The 19,285-nt window shown below is 34.6% G+C and overlaps 2 protein-coding genes across 3 annotated transcripts; both read right to left on the bottom strand.

Moving 5' to 3' along the window:
• Window positions 1–397: 397 nt before the first annotated feature.
• On the bottom strand, window positions 398–7,097 carry LOC143461255 (coatomer subunit beta-like). Of its 2 annotated transcripts, XM_076959113.1 has the most exons (20): window positions 6,871–7,097; window positions 6,622–6,773; window positions 6,280–6,449; window positions 5,946–6,099; window positions 5,594–5,784; window positions 5,371–5,491; window positions 5,078–5,209; window positions 4,825–4,947; window positions 4,516–4,661; window positions 4,257–4,434; window positions 3,932–4,156; window positions 3,636–3,752; window positions 3,229–3,378; window positions 2,897–3,046; window positions 2,660–2,804; window positions 2,187–2,418; window positions 1,705–1,828; window positions 1,431–1,586; window positions 1,065–1,126; window positions 398–976 (listed from the first exon to the last, which is right to left on the bottom strand). In XM_076959113.1, the coding sequence occupies exons 1-19, from the start codon at window positions 7,043–7,045 to the stop codon at window positions 1,067–1,069; spliced, it is 2,901 nt and encodes a 966-aa protein (XP_076815228.1). In that variant the 5' UTR covers window positions 7,046–7,097; the 3' UTR covers window positions 398–976; window positions 1,065–1,066. The 2 variants fall into 2 exon arrangements, with proteins under 2 accessions (XP_076815228.1, XP_076815221.1); XM_076959106.1 differs by having other exon boundaries at window positions 398–1,126.
• Window positions 7,098–10,948: 3,851 nt separating this feature from the next.
• Window positions 10,949–17,542, bottom strand: LOC143465052 (PC-esterase domain-containing protein 1A-like). Its single transcript, XM_076963188.1, has 12 exons — window positions 15,859–17,542; window positions 14,765–14,976; window positions 14,394–14,473; window positions 13,825–13,931; window positions 13,604–13,726; window positions 13,372–13,483; window positions 13,064–13,230; window positions 12,796–12,944; window positions 12,490–12,683; window positions 12,291–12,356; window positions 12,126–12,204; window positions 10,949–11,986 (listed from the first exon to the last, which is right to left on the bottom strand). The coding sequence occupies exons 2-12, from the start codon at window positions 14,835–14,837 to the stop codon at window positions 11,850–11,852; spliced, it is 1,287 nt and encodes a 428-aa protein (XP_076819303.1). The 5' UTR covers window positions 14,838–14,976; window positions 15,859–17,542; the 3' UTR covers window positions 10,949–11,849.
• Between the last annotated feature and the right edge of the window lie 1,743 nt (window positions 17,543–19,285).

The raw sequence follows: 19,285 nt of genomic DNA, 5'->3' as shown, positions 1-19,285 counted from the left end.
CAGCTTATCTTTGTGTAATGTGCAAGTTCATTATATATTTTTTAATTTTAGTCGTTCACCCGGTCCACTGAACAGGAGCAAGTGTCGTTGGTGCCTTGCCCAAGGTATTCTATCGGTAGCGCCGCTGGGAATCAAACACGGGCCACAATATTGCGCGCCCAGCCCTGAAACGGAGCTCGCGTGCTGCATTTTGGATCGCCGCAATTTGTGTCTTTGATAACAATCAAAAAATTGTCGTGTTAAAATTAACAAAACACCCATAGGTATGGAACTCAACTTCCATGAGCAGTGAAGATTTAGTTCTTAAAAGTTGCTTTTCTTCGAAATTTGCTGACTGAACTACCAGTCGTGGAACTCTTTCCGATAGCTAAAAGCTATTCTTAGAAAAATAAACCAGTTTTCACCGATTTAAATTTTATTCTCTACTATACAAGCACGAAACGATAAAAACAGGCACCATATATGATTACTCATGACAACCGACATATTTTTTCGTTAAGTCATACACAATTTACAACGTTGGCTTCAACATAACAGACTTTGACGGTCTTGCACGAAAATAACCAGCAAAAAGAAAACATACAGACTTTCTAAATAGACTATTTGTAATTTACTGAACTGAATTCATGTCCATGTCAACACACAAGTGCACAGTCAAAGTTTGTCATAAACACATCGACGGGTGTTAACTGGAGCTATCAAATGGCATGGCCATAACCGAAATGCAGAGAAATTGCTTTAGAACAAAATTTCCCTTAAACCTCAAGGTTGCTTTCTGTAACATTTATATTATTGCTTTGAAAAAAGCAGGTAGGTTTTGAAGGCCTAAAATACTGGAATGAATACAATAATATTTCATTAAAAAATAGAATAATTCTAGATAATATACTATAGCAAACTAATTTTAGCGAAACCAGCTTTCTTTAAGTGACCAAAATAACAACACGAACCATTTGGACCTGGACTGGGAAAAGTTCTGTATTAAGTAAAAATATTTGTTGCTAGTTTTTCAAAGAAAATCAGCGTAAGAAAAATGCACAGAAAAATGACGTCAGTATGCTTACTGCTATTTCTTTGATTTCTTCTGTGTTTGGGTGATCTTGTCGCCAAGGCTTAACGCCATACCCTGGTAAAAAATTTAAAAGATTTCCTTACAAACAAGTTAATTCTTTTACAGCCCGAAACCACTTGGAATAAAAATACCGTTTAAGCATCAGATAAGCCCAAAACACACATTTGACACATTAGAAGCGTTTGTTTCAACAACACTTTCATTTTTAAAGTGAGGGGCAAGTGCTAAAACAGGTTGACATTATAATGACCATAGTTGTCAACAAGATTACGGAAAAATAACCTTTCATAAAATTCAGTATTTAAGTGGTTATTGCCTAAAATTCGTAATAGTGGATTAAATGGTAAAATTCACTAACCTGGCTTTTTGCCCGAATTCGTATGTGTCCGGATACAGGATCATCTGGCCCTTTACCTGCAGGTTTCTCCACACTTAGATTGGCCAGTGCACTTTCACCAAAAATAGATTTCGCAAATAGATTAGCAGCGAGAAAACCTGAATCGCCACCAAGCGCCTGCAATACACAACCAAGGGAGTAGTTTTAAGTTACCAAACTACCATCCATTAGATATTAAATTACTATCTCTGGTTCGAGATTATCTATACGTGCATAGTACATAGTAAGCTTGTACCTTTTCTGGTGTCAGGCATTTCATGTTTGTACAATTCAAAATATGTTGGAGGTATTCTATTAGTGAACAGATGTTAGTATTGACTGCTACTTTGTTTTCCCACTCAAATTCTGCCCACATTTTCCTGTGATTGAGCAGAAAAGGTTAGTTTATGCAAGCCAGCTCAGTACCACTTATACAGGCAGAGTAAAACACAAATATTGAAACATAACTTACTAAAGCACATTTAATAATAGGTACTTGTTGATTAAAATATGCGAAAAAGCTAATCAAACTATTATCACATTGAAATTGCTCATGAAAATCTAAGCGATTTCTCAAGTCCAGCTATTGCATATAAAAATTTTAAGTAGAAAAACAAGAGGATTAGATACAGTTTAAACTAGAAAATGGTTCATTGCCTAGATGAAAGTCAGCATTGAGTACCTACTGGTAGCATGAGTTTTAAAATGAAATTCAGATAAAACAATGATGTGTCACACCTAAATTCGGCATCAGAGCAGTTTGCAGCCTGAATGTAGTCCATAATATCAATATGGATGTCATTAAGCACAACACAGTTCCGGTCACTTGCTGCACCAGCTATGTCATAGACAATATTTCCAAAGATGAGGCCATTTTCAGTAGATGCCACTTTTACACTTGCTTTGATGTTGGCAAAGTCATGAGGGCCGAGAGTTAAAGGAGATGGTTTTTCCACCAACTTCAGGTCACCTAAACATGTAATTAAAAATAAACTCAGACAGAATGAGCAAAGAGCACACATCATTCTTGCAACATACTATTAGCACCTTTTGCCGATTATTGTGAATAAATTTCAGTTGCATTTAATTTTATTAAAGATGAAGTAATTATCGAAGTGATGAAAAACATTTTATCCCAAAGAGAAAAATGCAGGTATTTTCAGAAAGCTCAATTAACTGTTAAATAACAACTAAATAGTTCATATTTGTACCTAACGTAGCCAGCTCAAGTGTGCAGTTTTGTAGAGTGTCTGAGGTTTGGTTAACTACAAGGACATCAAGTACTATGTCATATTGGTTGATATGAACATAAGCTTCCGCATAAACTGGATCAGAAAATCCTGTTAACTGTGTGACCTGCAACATAAAGCATGCAAATTTCCAGCAAAAACTTGAAGCAGGTGCATTACTTTATTAATTAAAGTAAAATAATGCCAACTTTCACTGACTTTGTTTAGTTTTGAAGCAGCAGGGTCTCTAGCTTCCTTCTTTTGATCAAGGGTTCCAACTGCAGCGCTTAAACTCAACTCAAACTGATCCTCAAGCGAACCTGCTTCAGCTTTTGCTAGTAGTTGAACAAAGTTGATGGGATCATCGGGCTACATGTGAGAAAAAACAGAAAGCTTAAATTCAAACTATTTCTAACATATTTTACATGAATTAGCCACCAAAACAGTAAAGATGATAAAGTGCTTGAAATCGATTGTTGTTTTGTTATCCACTACTGGTTTTCGATTGGGCTTCTGGGCTAAATATTCTATATATTAATCATCCGTGAGACCTGAATAGCATTCAGGGCACTTCTGTTCTTTTCAGCAGCTTTTCTCTGAACTGATTCCTCAGCAGCTCTTGTCTCAAGCAGGAAAGCAAGCGCACTGCGACACTTGCTGGTGAAAATATCACCCATAACAGTATGGCGCTCAGACAAAACCTGAAAAACAGTTAATAATTAAAAACACAATTTTCATAAAAGTAGTAATTGAGAATAGATTTTAATAACCAAAAAACAAAGGGATACTATGTGATTGAAGGTTACAATCATACTAAGTGTAAGGTGAAATATTACAATCAAAAGTAATTGCAACACCAACAAAGTTAAACTTTTTAAATATCATGTCGATGATGAAAATATCAAAATGAGCTAAAGGCCTACAACTAATAAATAAACTAGATTAGAAAAACTTTCACCATGAGACATGATCCAACCCTGTCAATCTGATCATCACTGATCGGTTTCTCAGGAAGGCCGGATCGACCAAGATGCAGCACACTCGATAGAATTAACATGCATTGGGCGATAAATGACTGCAACAGTGTAACACGGTACAATCAATCACTGACAAGCATCCTATAATTTCGAAATTTAGACTATACTGCACACAAATTCAAAATATTTATACTGAAACAGACCGCAGACATTTATGACCACATTTATTAATTACATATTGCCAGACTTTATATACAAAATTACTATGCAATATTACATTTTGTTTGCGTGTGTCACGGCATGAGTCCAAAAACCGAAGAGCTTGCTTGGTAAGTGCAGTTGACAGAGAGCAAGCCAATGAAAACTTGCCATCCATAAAGAATTGTCTTAGTGGAGGCCGTTTGATTGTCTTTCCGCTTTTGTCCTTGGTTGACTTTGATGCAACACTGAATGCTGATTGTGTAACATATGTCCCCATCTCAGTAACACGACGCGCAGATGGCTACCATACAAATGAAATATCAGTTTTTCTGAGTACATGTATAATAATTAATTAATTACTTATATTTGCTATGTATCACCACAATTTGAAATTAAATCACCTTGTCCCCCTTTCCCTCTTCATCTTTTGCTTCTTCAGCTTCCCCAGCAGCGATTTTGAGTTCATTTTCCACCATCGGAAGTTCACCAACCGACTTGCGAATCTCAGTGACAAATCTGAGAATGAGAGAAGTGTCTTCGCAGTACTCACCAAGAATCCAAAGCACACCTCTCATTATTCTGTAAAATAAAAAGACAGCAGTTGCTAAAATTGTGCTTACTAGTTTAACATTAAATTGTTCGTCTCCACCGTGATCGTACTTTATTGTACGAATGGAAGGAAAAACTTCAAGCAGTTTCTCCAAAATTAGTGGTTTGTGGTTTTGGTAACGATGAACAGCCTCACGAACAAAGACAAGAACATCTTCTGCAGCAAGCTCTTCGCTGTCACCCAAAAACTCCATCAACTGCATAAAATCAAGGCTTTCATCAAAAGGCATTTCGATGGAATTAGTGCAACCACAGTCCACATCAAACAAACTTCCTTGCAACACACTTATTTGTATAAATCCAACATACACGAATAATTGCCAGATGATTATCAGGAAAGGGGAGAACTTATTAACTTACCACTGGAATGATACTAGCTGCAGTGTCAGGAAATTTCACAGCGCAAGAATGCATTGTCTGCACGAGCATTTGCCGATATTTATCTGTTATGTCATGACCTTGCACATTTGAAGACTTAACCACCTACAGAAATAGGCAGTAACGATAAATTGCTTCATACCGATGTTCACAAAAGAGTACTAAAAAGTTGGCAAATTTAAGATTTAATACAAAATATAAAGTTATAGAAACTTTAAAGGCAAAAAAATGTTACCTCTTTCTCCAAAAACTTCACTAGGTCTTCAACATTTCGTGAGGTTACAAGATCAAGGGCTAGATCAAGTGTTTTTCGGCGTACTTCCAGATCAGGTGAGGCAAGAGCTCGCAAAATGTCCATAACAAGCTCCTGAAACATCATTAAATGTTACAGTCTAAAACATCACTGTTTCTGACCAACCTATGTAATCTGCAAGTCAGCAATATAAAGCAAATAACACACAATTTACACAATTTTTAACATGGTCTTCAATGTACAGTACTTTAACAACATTTAAAACAACAAATTACCTGTAAAACTTTCTCATGTTGTGGATGCTCTTTCAAACCAATAAGTCGATCAAGAACAATGAGTTTGACGTTATTGTCTGCTTCTTTCACAATCAAGTCTATGTAGCACTGTGCGGCAGCTCTGTAAAAAGGATCACAATCTCAATAACAAGCCAAAAACACTTCTTCTTAACTGTAACCCATACCAATAAAAAATACACCAATATTGCCATGGGTAACCCACCTTATAGCAGTTGGCGCATTTGAAAGTGTGACCAAAGTACCAGCAGCTTCATAACGCACAGCTTGACTTGAAGACTGAAGAAGGTTATAGATGCATCTGATAAACCTGGCCCTTTCACCTGGATTTGTGTGGCAGACCTTGTAGACAAGTTCCACAATAACCAGTTGAAGAATGTCATTGAACGAGTTCACCTTGAATAAACGATAAGCAAAAATTCATTACTTTCTATACAGTTTAACTCCACCTTAGGCTAATAACAAAATACATGCCTAGAAGTACCATGTATGGGTTTGCATAAAAAGTACTACATGGCCATGGGTATGGATAAATATTGTTGGGTTGCAAAAGTTACCTGATCTATGCAAGTACTAAGATAATCTAAGGCCCTCTCCTGATCGGCATGGATAAGCATCATGAAAGCATTTCTTTTACATGAAGCGTCTTTCTCTCCTTCCAAAAATTCATGAATCAATTCAGGTGCATCTGGGATCAGTTGATCAAATTTTCTAAAAGCATAAACAGTATGAGAAATAGTTGAATGATTACAATGCACACAACCTAATGCAGCCATTTTATAGTTAGAAATATAAAAAGTAATTTGCATGCAACTTTGGTGCTTTCGATCCATGAGAAATTTGTACTACTCTAAACATTACCTACAATATGCTACATAAAAATGCATTTACTTGTAAATGGTGTAAATAGCTAACACAGCATTTCTTCTCACATAGCTGTGCCTATGATCTAAGCATGAACGTATAGCTGGCATAAGTGGCTCAATCAGTTCAGGCTGGCGCAACTTGCACAGAAACCTCAATGTAGAGCCTCTGATGAATTCATTGGGATGTTGCAAATCCTGAAATTACCAAAACAAGACGTGAGTATTAATAAACTATTTTAGGGTACTGGGTACAAGGAGAGAAAACAACATGAAAACAATGCTTGTTCTCTTCACAACATAAGGAACAACAAGCAAATTATTTTGTTATTCAAAAATCACTACCTGGGTATAAATCTAATTAGCATACCTTTCGATACGCATCACAAACAAGGATCATTTCTGGTCTCAATTTGCCTTGAGCATCCGTTTTAGGCCATATTTCCCAAAATATAAGCAAAAGCTTTTTAACTGTATGATCAGCTGATGGGAGCAGGTATTTAATAATCGTCATCAGGAGGCCTACAAATATACAAAGTGTTGTATTATATCATAATCCATAGTATTAGATGTAAAACGTTTTCAAATGACTTCATATAAAATATTATGGCTATCAAACCTTGCAGCTTTTCTCCGTTGAGTGTCATAAGTATGACCCTCTTTAATGCCTCAGTCTTGGTGCGAATATCTCCATGCTCAATGTCCTTTTTTATTTGCATTTCATTGGATGGTTCAGAATCTGTCACTGAAGGACTGTAAATGAGAGTGTAACAAATACTCTCCGCTGATGTCATTGTCACGAATGGATTACTCAAACCTAATAATTTAAGATATTCGTTTTCAACAAATCTACAAACAAAAATTGCAAATCAGGAAATATTTTGTAATTTTAAAACAAATTCTCACACACAATTAACAAACAAGAAAAAAACACACAAAATCAAATGTTTGGCCTAAGGGGTCAAAACAACACATAGGCTAGGCCGGTAGGTGGCATTATAAGTAATAATCAAACAAACCAGTCAAATCAAACCAAGCTTTAATGGTCAGAGGGGGGGATTTTTACCATTGCGAGCTCAAAGTTATTTACACCTAAGCAAATTAACTCTTAGGGTAGTGTATGCAATTTACATTAATGTGCTCAGTATTCACAACTCTACTTCAGATACGACAAAAAGTACACATTTTTGCCCCAGTGGCCAACCATAGAAAGTCTTGAATTCTCAATGTTTCAAATGTTTTAAATGTTTCAAAGTTTTACCATAGATTGTATCCAAAGCTTTAATGTTATGTTACCAACTCTGACTTTGCAAATTATAGCTACCTTAACACTGTAACCTAGTCAGAACAAACAAAAACCTGAAAGTTTAAAGTGTGAAAGTTACATGAGTATCCTACTTATAGCTATTGGTACTCTTGGTATTGGTGCAAAACTCTTTTTTACATAGTGATATTGTTACGTTTTTAAGTGGTTTTGGTACAACATTTCGTCTCTTTTTTCATCGTGAATCAATCAAGCGATAATGAAGATAAACAACTTTGGCATGCACTTCGTGGAATCTCATGTGTGCAGGTTCCACCACTAAGACCAAAGTAAAGAAGATGTTTTATTTTTTTGTTTTATTGGTACTGTAATGCAAAAATACCGACAATCAATATAAAGTATGAATAAAGTATACTAAATTTAGGAATTATCTCAACTGGAAAGTATGGCACTTTTGGACAAAAATTTGTCCATGCATAGACACAAATTATGGCGAGACGGCATACACCGAACGCTCAATTCTTTGTTTAATTATCATAAACTGGCATTCAAACAACCAGCTTTTCTTTGTTTGATTAATATTAATTGGTACAATGATAAAAAAGTTTGGCGTTTATGTTGATGCAACTCGTGCACGCAGGGGTGCCACATCCACACTTTTCACTATGGTATGGGACGGTAATCTTTACCCTTGGACTGAGGAAAGTCTTTGCACAACATATTGTATTGTTTATTTTTCGCTATTGTCTGGGGGGGAACAAAAAATATATTATTAACCATTATAGCATGACAAAATAAAAATTCCACCAGCAAACGGGGGGAAGCGGGAAAAACAGCAACGCCCAAAGGCCTAAAACGTGCAAGAATAATGTAATGAAATAATGTTTATCATGGCACAACCACTAATCCCAACATACAATAGGCCTATTTTCAACGATTAAAAAGAATGCTAATATAAGTAACATAACAGTGAATATAGTAAGTTATGCAAAGTTGGATGCTGACAGGCTGACGTAGCACGGTAACTAGGCTACAAGTAAAGAGGACATGTAAAGATATACTTGGTGAAATGGTAAAAAACGACAACACTACCTGACTACACAAAATTAAGATTAGTGCATCTTGATACTTTTTGCAACAGTACCGGTATAGCCTACCGTACCAAATACATTAATACGGTACCTATTGACTTTCATAATTGGTGCATTTCTATCGAAGTACCACTGCTATACAGCACTGATACTCGGTCACCTACATACCTATGCTAAACGCTGTTGGGAACTTTACTTTCATCGCGACAAATAAGCCAAATTCCGTATTTCCTAGGGCTAGGCTATAAATGCCGGTATGAATACCGCATAACAAGCACACTCGGTATAAATCTGCATAATTTAAAACCACAAAACGCGTCACACCAACGGATAGCTGCATTGGCTAACCTTTTACGTATAATACAGAATATTTAGCATAAAAATAACTTTTATAGCTTCTAAGTCAATGGAAATGTGCTGACAGTTGAAAGTGACTTCACTGTAGCGTATGCTATAGGCCTAGTCATTCTCCCAAATATCTATTCTAAACCAAACCCATCATCATGCAGAAAGACGTGTCTAGTGTGACGTCATTCATGTGCACTGAACTGGAAATATTAACATTTTTTCTAAAGACATCAAAACACAAAGGCAAAAATTGTCATTTGGATTCCATCAAAAGGCGATGATTTAGCAGACGCTTTATTGTATTTCACTCGACATGTCGTATTTAATCTAACTTTAGGCCAGAATTAAGTCAATTCAAGTTTCTAAAAACGATCATACCACCCATCAAACAAGTTTAATTTCATTGCATCTGAAGTCGGGCAACTCAACATCCGAACAAGTTTTCGAAAAACGTTAGTTCCAGAAGTGCGTTTTGATGCATAATTTGATGCACATTTACTTTTGTACACACAATTTCCAGTAGCTCACACAATCATCTGCAGTAACGCATATGATAATCCGCTGGCACTGGAACACGTTTTACGAACAAATAGAGCTGTTTTTAGAACAGAAATCAATTTTGCAGTGATACCGCAGATATTTCTATCAACTACAGAATACCGATCACCCTGAATCTGAAATGTCTCAGGGTAACCGATTACCGGTGGTCACGAAGTTATCAAGACGTATATTTCATTTGATCTTTCTTTGAAGTGGACTTCTACTCTTCCTACTTGTAGTTACTAAAGATCTTTTAATCTTGTGCGCATATTGCTTGCTTGCAATGGACAAGAAATCCAATCTTACATGGAAAGTTTTACAACAGCATTTTAACGATTGAATTAAAGTGCACAGTGGATTTTAGAAGATAATATATTTAAATATTGGCTACCACTATTTCACCGGAAAAGACGTGCGTTCAAAGTTATTTTTCACAGTTTCTTGTGAACCTAACTTAAACCTAAGACCTATAACCTAAATCTACCTTTTAATCTAAATCTTACTCCAAGAAACCTGAAATAGCTAAAATTATTTTTGGCCCTGCTCATTCTCCTAATTAGTTATCTTAATGTCATATAGGCCTAGTTGTTTTCATATTAATCCGGCCGATACTCTGATACGCTGATTACTCCGGCGCCGTATATGCTTGTAAAAGGTCTAGTTTTTTTGTTTATTTTATCATAAAGTGAAATTACTAAAAATGCAATTACCGGTAATCGAAAAACCTCCCAAGAAGCTTCCTGAAATTTTGTATGTCACTTGGGTAGTTTATGCCTTAAGCTATTATTTCAAGAAATCGTAATAAAATCACATATCTCTAACTCTTGCAAGAGAATTTTGAAGTCAAGACTGCAATTTTGAGCCAAAAAAGTCAAATTTCATTAAATTTATACCTACAATTTTGGCTAACCTAAACATGCGACCTGAAACTTTTTAACGCGCCATTTGCTAGGGTAATCACTGCACTGAAAAACAACACCGGCCTTGCTGGCCTATAATTGGTCTAACATACTTTTTTAACCTTTACGTAGAACGTCCATGATTTTCATGGAAATCGCAAAATTTTAGGATATACTACTCTTTGAAAGATGTCCAGTAAATTTTTTGAAAATGTACGATTTTCCCACATGAAACTATGTTTTTTGATGTCGGAACTTTCATCACGTCACTTGAGTTGTTTTGATCTTTGACTCAAGTCATTTTCAAGATATTCCGTTATGCGCTAAGACTCAAGTTAAGGAAAAACGTGATTCGAAGAACATTGATGTTACCTTTTTGTACACACAGTATGCGTGTGACAAGAAAATTTTCTACCTATCGGTATAAGCCTGGCTAAAATAGCTTCAATTATCCAACGCCACACTTCAAATACAAGACCATTGAGTTGTAAAACCTGGCATAAGCGATTTGTGATAACCTGGTGGAAAGCTTTTCTAAATCTATGTCATGTTCAGTACCGGTAGGTAATTTTATTGATATCGTATACCATTGGTTAATAGGGACAGGCCACTGAGTTTAAATACATAAACAGATGCATATAACTGACCATGAACAGATGCATATTTATGTTTTATAGAAGGATTCCTTGCGTCAAGTCATAATATTTTGCATGGTATATCACTGAGTACATGAAGCACTGGAATAAAAAAGAGGCAGTCAAATGCAAGTTTTGCAGAAAATGATGAAGGAATCAAAAACGAAGCAAAAAAAGTTCCACTGTATCTATACAACAATTACTACATGAAGGCAAATTTTCAAAAAAGCAGCAAAGCAATACTCGGCAAGTGTGGATATTTCGGGAAACAAAACACTGAACTTTTAATCTCATGATAGTTACGCTATTTAGCAGAGAGAAGCAAAATATCTATTACAGTAAATAGGAATATAGAAGTTGTTAAATATTGCAATAACTAACAGAACCTACCACCACAGTACATAAAACTGGAGTAAATATTGAAACCTGGGTTTGTTTAACACTAAAAAAGTATACAAATCAGTTACACTCATTTCAATTACAGGACTCACTACTTTGTTATAAAAATAAAACGTTTACCTGAAAAAACAAGATTGTTAATCGTTAGTCTACTCAGCACATAGCATGAGAAGCAGTCAAAAAATATGTGCAATGTTTTAACTCATCCAAAATAATAGCGACAATGGTGTTTCAAGAACACACTGATGGCCAACATTCTAAGAAATTATTGTAATCATTAACAGCAGCGACATAAGAATGGAAAATGAAGAAACAATTGTAACATTGAACATACAACAAATTGAAAGAACGTAGGTGGCAGTTGTTCCACTCTGGTCATAGGAGCCCATTAGGTTTGGACAACTGAAAATCTCACGAATAACTTATGTCATGTGATGCCAACGATTATATGGTTGATTCCTAAAGCGTCGCCTATTCCTTGCCACGCGGTCATGGTGTTGTTGTTGCTCATTGTAGTATGGGTGATTTGCATAGTTTTCATTCTCTTCTGTTAGCCGACCTGTAAAAGTTATCATGTCAAAAATACATAAGCCACGCACTTCTACGAAATATCAAATGATACATACGTCGTGAATAACAAACGTCGGAAATTTAACAAACAACCAAAATACTGTCAAGCAATTAACTTTCTCACATACCAGCTTTCAAATGGAAGTCAATGCGTGGGTTGTTAGAAAGAGGCAGGGCTTGTACTTTACGCAAATCATGGAAGTGATACTAGAAAAGCATTCGGTAATAATAATATCTTAAACATTTCAAGTTTTTACATGCTTTTGTAATTCAGCATAGGAGAGCTCTGTTACCTCATTATAATCATTTCTTCTTGTATGGTTGTTGTAATTATGAGTCAACTGAAAGTTATACTGCTTCTAAAAATAGCATGTAAAGCATGTACAAAAAATTATTTATTAGCCAATTTGTTTGATGTAGTAGCCATTAGGTGTTTGTGCATTAAGATTAAAACTGAAAGACAGCAAGAAATATTGAAAAATACAAACACACATGTTGCATGTAATGCAAATTTTCTTTGGATGGTACAGTGAAATCGTACAATTCTTTGTATGAGTCAAAAATATGATAATTCGATGAACGAATTGGTCCACCATAGCGTTGTTCTTCACTTGTAAATGGACGTTGTTTTTGTTTCATGCCATAAGCATTCAGCAGAACATCAGTGGTATTCAAATTAATTTCCGCTTAAGAAAAGGTAAAACCAAAAGTTTTTTATAATATACTACAGCACAAAATATCTTCATGAAAAATAACCAATTAAAAATATTATGGTAAAATGCAAGGATGGCGGGCTACCTGTTGTGTTAAACTTCTCGCCATTATTATCTTTCAAAGATGAATTTGATGGAATGCCCAATCCCCATGCTCTGGATATATGCGCAAGCACAATATTTGTAATTCGCCTGTGGGCATATTGATTCCAGTGTATACCATCCCGTGCACGCCTATATCAGACAGATCATTCAAGAGCATGTATATAATCAATGTTAACATTTTCAACGGCACATTTGTACACAAGACTAAATCTAAAGTAATTCCAGTACAAAGTTAAACCATTACGTACCTCCACTGTTGCTCTGTGAAGAAGAAGTGCATGTCAAGTACATCATATTTGTGATTAGTTACAATCTGGTGGGCAAGATGGTTGGCAAGGAACACGTCCACAACCAACGTCGCATTTTTATCCATGACATCTTGCATGAGAAAGCCACCACGAGCAGCCCTGCTTACCTGAAAATAACAGTATGTACAATACATATCGCTGCATCATAGCGATTGCGAACCATGCATTACCTTGGTATAAAAGTTACTAAATCAAAATACAATTACAAACAAACAAGTCGCCCAGCTCTGTCAATATCTTTCACATACAGGCAATGTTGTTCTCCAGATTACACATGTTTCCACAGGAACAACTTCATCAAGCTTTTTGCAGAATTTTTCAATATTTTCTTTATATAAGTTTGTTCCATTTTTTCCATACCTCAAAAGCAATTGAAATTAATAAGATAAAATATAAATGCTGTAAACAAAATGAAGTAGGTGTGTAGTCTAAACAAAATTTGTTCATACCAACGTGGTTCATACATTATCTATAGTATACCTTGTAATATCCCATAAACATGAATTTACCAGTACTACATCTGGCACAGGTTGATCAGGCTTTCCAAAATCATTAAGAACACTTTCCATATATTCACTGTAAATCCTTGTGACGAAATAAAACCTGTTTATAAGAAATAAAACAAATAAAACAGTAGCTTTAGTTGTGCTTTTCTTGGAAAAAGTCAACAGTTCAAAAAATTACTTCTTTCCAAATATAACCTCAGTAAAAATGTGTCTGTTTTGTATTCACGAACTTCTCGGTAAGCAGTGCCATTGGTAAGTTCACTTTGTTCAATCAATCTGTCACCTAAAAATTCCTTTTCTCCCTGCATACGAAATGTTAACTATAAATATTAATTACAACTAAAATCAAAAGTTATCCCTTGCAGAATATATTGATTAATTATGAGATGTTCATATCAGGGTATTAAATCCAAAACCTATTTAGAATGTTAAATTATTCAAAATAATTTTTCATGGATATATAGTAATACTTACAAAAATTGTTGCTAAAGTAAGTTATAAAAAATTTATAATGGTGACAGGCATATAAACCTTGTCATATTAGTACTCTCATATCAATGCTAATGATTCAGAAATCTTTTAATTTAATGACACTGAAGTAAAACAAAAAAATGTTGATAAAAGTTAAAATGTCTAAAGTTATTCATCCAATAGGAATTGTTATTGTTCGTAGTGCCTGTACCAATTAACTAAACTACAAATAAACAAAAATGCATGCAAAGTTTAAACTTGGCAAAAGTGAACTGAATTGAAGTCATTTTTACCTTAGCACGTAGTTCTTTGTCAAAAATCAGCCTTTCTTCTTTGTGTAGAACCAGTATATCTTTGTATATACTTCTCTGTACTGCACCACACAAAGGTATACAAAAAATATATTGTTTTTATAAATACATTTATCTTGGAGTTTGGATTTATTTTAAAATATAACATTAAGTAGTTAAGAATTTTTATTGAACAATGAAAGATGGGTGTATATATGTGACATTTAGGCATCCTTGCTTACGCACAAAAAATCTAAGAATAATTCCTAAATCGCAATACAGCAATTTTACAACTAAATTATGCCAAGAAACTTTGAACAATACAGTATATAGTTATTTTTTTATGGTTTTAAACCAGATTTTCCAAATCATACCTGAATCTCCAATAATAACAAAAAACTTATTATGTAAAAGTTTTTGTATATCATCTTTCACGAACAATTCCATTCTGCAGCAAATCAAACACCAGCACACCACACCTCTTTTTCAAAATTCTATAAGACAATACCAACTTTTACATTTTACTGTCATTGCAGCCTTGTCGTTTAAAGTTTCAAAAACGCTATATTTGGTATTCCGTCTAACTCTGAAACAAACAAGTACAGTATTTAATTCAAAATTTATGTAAAAACTAAACTAAAATTAACAGTTTTATACAACAAAACCAAAAATATGAATTTGTTTGCATAAGCTCTTTCTGAGCATATTCATTTTTATATTGTAAGCATTCTGGTCTTCAGTTCAGACTGCAAAATTTTTCATTCACATGAATATTAAAAGAATTTCTTTACACAACAAAGGAAAAATATTGAGAAAAGTTGCCAAGTTAAGGGGCTTATATTTTACATAAGCACCCTAACTTACACAGCACAACCATTGAACAGTCATGTCCTACCAATCAGTGGAGTGTGTAAGACTCAAGACGCTATAAAATAAAAGGCTGGCGCTATTCTTCATGAAAAAATCGCACATTCAAATTATATATTTCAGTTTCTTGTAAACCTAATTCAAATGTTATAAACTTATGAACTCTTCCTTTTAATCTTAGAAGTCTAGCTTATATTTAACTCTAAATAGCTAACATCAACTTTCTCGTATGTACTCATTCTCTTAACCTAACTATCTAGCTTCAACAACAGGCTGCATGACCAACATCTGGTAAAATAGTCACTTCAAAATAAAAAGTCAGCATAGTTTTTTCGATGTTTTTCTTTTTTGTGTAAAGTTTGGTTAAAAATATATGTTTGTATACCACACCTTAAATTTAATTTAAAACTTTATTGGTTAATAATCTATTTCACATTAATTTTTTATATGTAATTTTTATTTGATTAGTATTTCCAAAAATAAAATTTTGGAACTTAGAATATTTTTGTTTTTTGCATAAATCACAAATTATTGTAAAGTATCCCATATAAATAAAATTTAATGATATAATACTTCAAAAAATATAGTGAAAATATCTTACCCAAATAGTTTTTGGGTAACTCATGGCAATATGTCAAATGTATCTTTTTCATGTCAAAATTATTCACAGTAGAACCTTGGTTAAAGACCAAATAAACGTGGTTCGAAATATGTTCTGTTCTACTACAATGTATAGCATTCTGTTTCACTAATACAACTAACTTGCTAACATAACTATTTGACAACAGCACCGTGAATCGTCGACTTAGAGTTGTACTGTATTCAAAAGAAAGATATTCATTTGTATCATATGGTTTATTTTGGCCTTTCAGTGTGAGGACAAAAAATGATGCTATCCTTGTTACATCATATTTGAACTATTACATATTCACAAATAATAAACAAAAGGGAAGAAGTGACAATGCCTTAAGACTTCAAACCTGCAAAATGTCAACTAAACTGTAGTATTGCAGGAAAGGAAGATTAGCACAACCACCAAACCCAAACATGTTTCAGATAAAACAGAAATTTAAACTAAAAACAAAAACATACTAGACAATTTATTTTTTTTAAATGCATGCAGTTAAAATTAATAACAATGCAACTATTAGAAAGTAATAGTAGACTATATAAAATAAAGAATGACAGATTTCCAAGAGTGGTTTCAAGAAGATTAATCATACTGAAAAAAGTGCAACAACAAATACGTGATGATTTGTAGTGGTTTTGCTTGTCATGACTCCTATATGTAATTAAGTTTTGACTTGCTTCTTATTGTCTGAAGACTAGCTTCAATTAGCAGTGATCAATATTATAATGACCTGTTTTCCACTGCTATAATATATGACCAAAGTCGTTGTTGGCTTGTGAAGATGACAATAAAGTTGTCTATCTTAATACTGAACTTCTTCAAATTGAATTTAACATTGGTTGCAAAGGAATGACAACTGTATATACTGATCATATTGAAGTTGCTTTGAATAATTACATTTAGATAAAACATTGGCACAGCAACAGTATAAAGACGTCCATGTTGCAGCGATGATCTTAGTAGACTGAATGAATTGAACAACTGTGAATAATTCACGCAGGATAGGCAGGCACCACACCCATGACACGACTCAATACGGAAAACAGGAAGTCATTGGCACGTTATTCAATGCTTCGCAAAGCAGATTTATGAAAACAAGAATTCTACACTGTATTCGATCTTCTTCTTCTTCGTGTGGAGTAGATGGTTCTTTAAGTTTTCTTCAGAGAGGGAACAAAAACCTCATATTGTAGGGCAGGTGTTTGTTAGCCAGCTGACCAGGTTTTCATCCATTGTTGTCAGACCACGGTTTCCACAAGGATGTTGGTATGTGGGACAAGATGTTATGACGTGGTCTGCAGTCTGCTCTTCTGCACCACACTCACAGGCCGCAGGTGGAGCCATACCCCATTTGTGCATAGTTGAGCGGAAGAGGCCAACGTCAGTTCTAAGGCGATTGAGCTTGGTCCAAGCACACCTTGGAAAATGTATTGTATTCGTACATGTATTGTACAATGTATTGTATTGTATACATGTATTCGATCTGTATACTGTAGTATCCCCTTAGTATCACAGCCTGTTTAGGCATAAATGCATGCATTTTGCAAGTGTGCTGCTAAGGGTGGAGATTAAAAAACTAACTTAAAGGGCTAATCGAAACTTGAACTGCAGTTCGTCACTTAAATCTAGATCAAAAACCCAACAACAATTTTGGTTGTCTACAATTACTGCAATTTTTGAGTAAGTCGTTGTATATGGCCACTTGAGTCGAGTTAGCAACGAAGATTTGGGAAATCCCCTTTTTCTGGTCGATTAATAAAACGAATTGTAAGTCAAGTTTTTGATCTCCACTCAAAATCTTACGAAAGCCGCCCTTGAGTGCGACTTTACCTAACTCAGAGTGAACTAGAAAATAAACCTCACTAATAACGATACGTACCTACCTAGCTGCTTATTTTAGACAATGAAATCTGGCAGTAAAGTTGCGGAGGTTATCACAGCAGATGCAGAGCTTATCTGTCTTAACTTATGTTATTTTGACTTAATTTACCTGCTGAATTAATTGTCTGACTCTATTGTTGCGTGCGGTTAGAATTCTCTAACCCCTTGTCAGCCGAAAGCTTTTATGTTACAACAGATACAGTTTACCAGAAAAGGATTTTTTTATTGTAGGTACTGTACACGTTCCGAATATTACGCATAATCAAAAACCTAGTAAAATCACTGCTTAAAACAGGTCTATTGAATTGCAATCACCATGACTAACGTAGTACGATCGTACAACTCTCTGTATCTCTCCGTCTGTCGTTTTCTCGCGTAGAAGTTCGAGCTTATAAAACGTGGAGCGATGTGAGCGGAAATATCCGACAAAAAAACACGAACATTTCACAACGTGTGAACGAGAAAAACAATGTGTTGGCAATCGGGATTACATTCAGTTAAAACTGGCGCGTTTTGAAACAACCTGGTAACGTACTAAAAGGAGTTTTCACACGAAGTTATTCAGAGCAAGTTTCCAAATATCAAACGACAATTGAAGTGTTATCAAAAAACAAACTTCAATCAATAACTGGAAAACACTTTTCCAAGACTGATGTGATGGTATTAAAAATGCCAGCAAGGCTGCTACAAAGTGGTCACTTCCTCACATTTAATCTCCGAATTAACTGACAAGAAAGTAGTGAACACAATGTTTATTTGTCAAAACTTTGCCCAGAAAGTTAAACATGGCTCTCCAGTTTCCTTTTTTGTTCTGCTATTAGTGTTACAGAGCAAAAAGGCACGAAGCTAATTAATAACGGTCGCACTTATTTCGGGTTGCAATCTAAAAGATCGACCACAAGATGAAACTTACACACCATTTTTTGCACATTATAAAGGTTCAAGCCTATGAAACTTATAATTAAAATTATTGATAACAACAGCTAGTTAGAAAATAACTTAATGATCAGGTCATTATGGAAAAAATCTGCTTGAATAAGAGCAGTTGCTTTTAACATTATTTTTTTCACTTGCATTTGAACGGAGGACAAATACTTTGTTATCATGAAATTTCTATCAGCTTAACTTAACTCCGACGCGACCATTATCATGCTTTTATTAAACTTAATGAAAGACTAACACCAGCCATATGAATAAATTTTAACTTACGTTTGAACTCGATCTACAACATTAAACCTGCAGACATGTAGAATATTCAAGAAGACAAATAGGGTAAATAATAATACACCCACATTTATTTGCCATGAAACTAACATCTATTGCATTAGTGTAGGCCTAAATCTTTTCAAAACCCTTTTCTAAGGTGGCGTTAAACACCAATAAATGCCATAAAATCTTTGTTTGTTTTCTATACAGTAAATTTACTAAAAGACTGATTACTCGAAAAATCCTCCATGGGGCTCTCTGAATTTTTGCATGTCAATTTAGTATGCTTTGAACTACCATTCCAAAAAAT

This window comes from Clavelina lepadiformis, chromosome 1 (assembly GCF_947623445.1).
Source record: "Clavelina lepadiformis chromosome 1, kaClaLepa1.1, whole genome shotgun sequence".
Lineage (NCBI taxonomy): Eukaryota > Metazoa > Chordata > Ascidiacea > Aplousobranchia > Clavelinidae > Clavelina > Clavelina lepadiformis.
Note: the sequence above shows the minus strand (reverse complement) of the source record. Positions and strands in the feature narration are given on the sequence as shown.

Coding starts and splice junctions, on each gene's coding strand:
- LOC143465052 (XM_076963188.1), bottom strand. CDS start 14,837: ATGGAATTGTTCGTGAAAGATGATATACAAAAACTTTTACATAATAAG. Junction 13,932..14,393: donor ACAAAGAACTACGTGCTAAG/GTAAAAATGACT, acceptor TTTCGTATGCAG/GGAGAAAAGGAATTTTTAGG. Junction 12,945..13,063: donor TTCACAGAGCAACAGTGGAG/GTACGTAATGGT, acceptor TGTCTGATATAG/GCGTGCACGGGATGGTATAC.
- LOC143461255 (XM_076959106.1), bottom strand. CDS start 7,045: ATGACATCAGCGGAGAGTATTTGTTACACTCTCATTTACAGTCCTTCA. Junction 3,047..3,228: donor GTGCCCTGAATGCTATTCAG/GTCTCACGGATG, acceptor TCTCACATGTAG/CCCGATGATCCCATCAACTT. Junction 2,419..2,659: donor ACTTGAGCTGGCTACGTTAG/GTACAAATATGA, acceptor TTACATGTTTAG/GTGACCTGAAGTTGGTGGAA.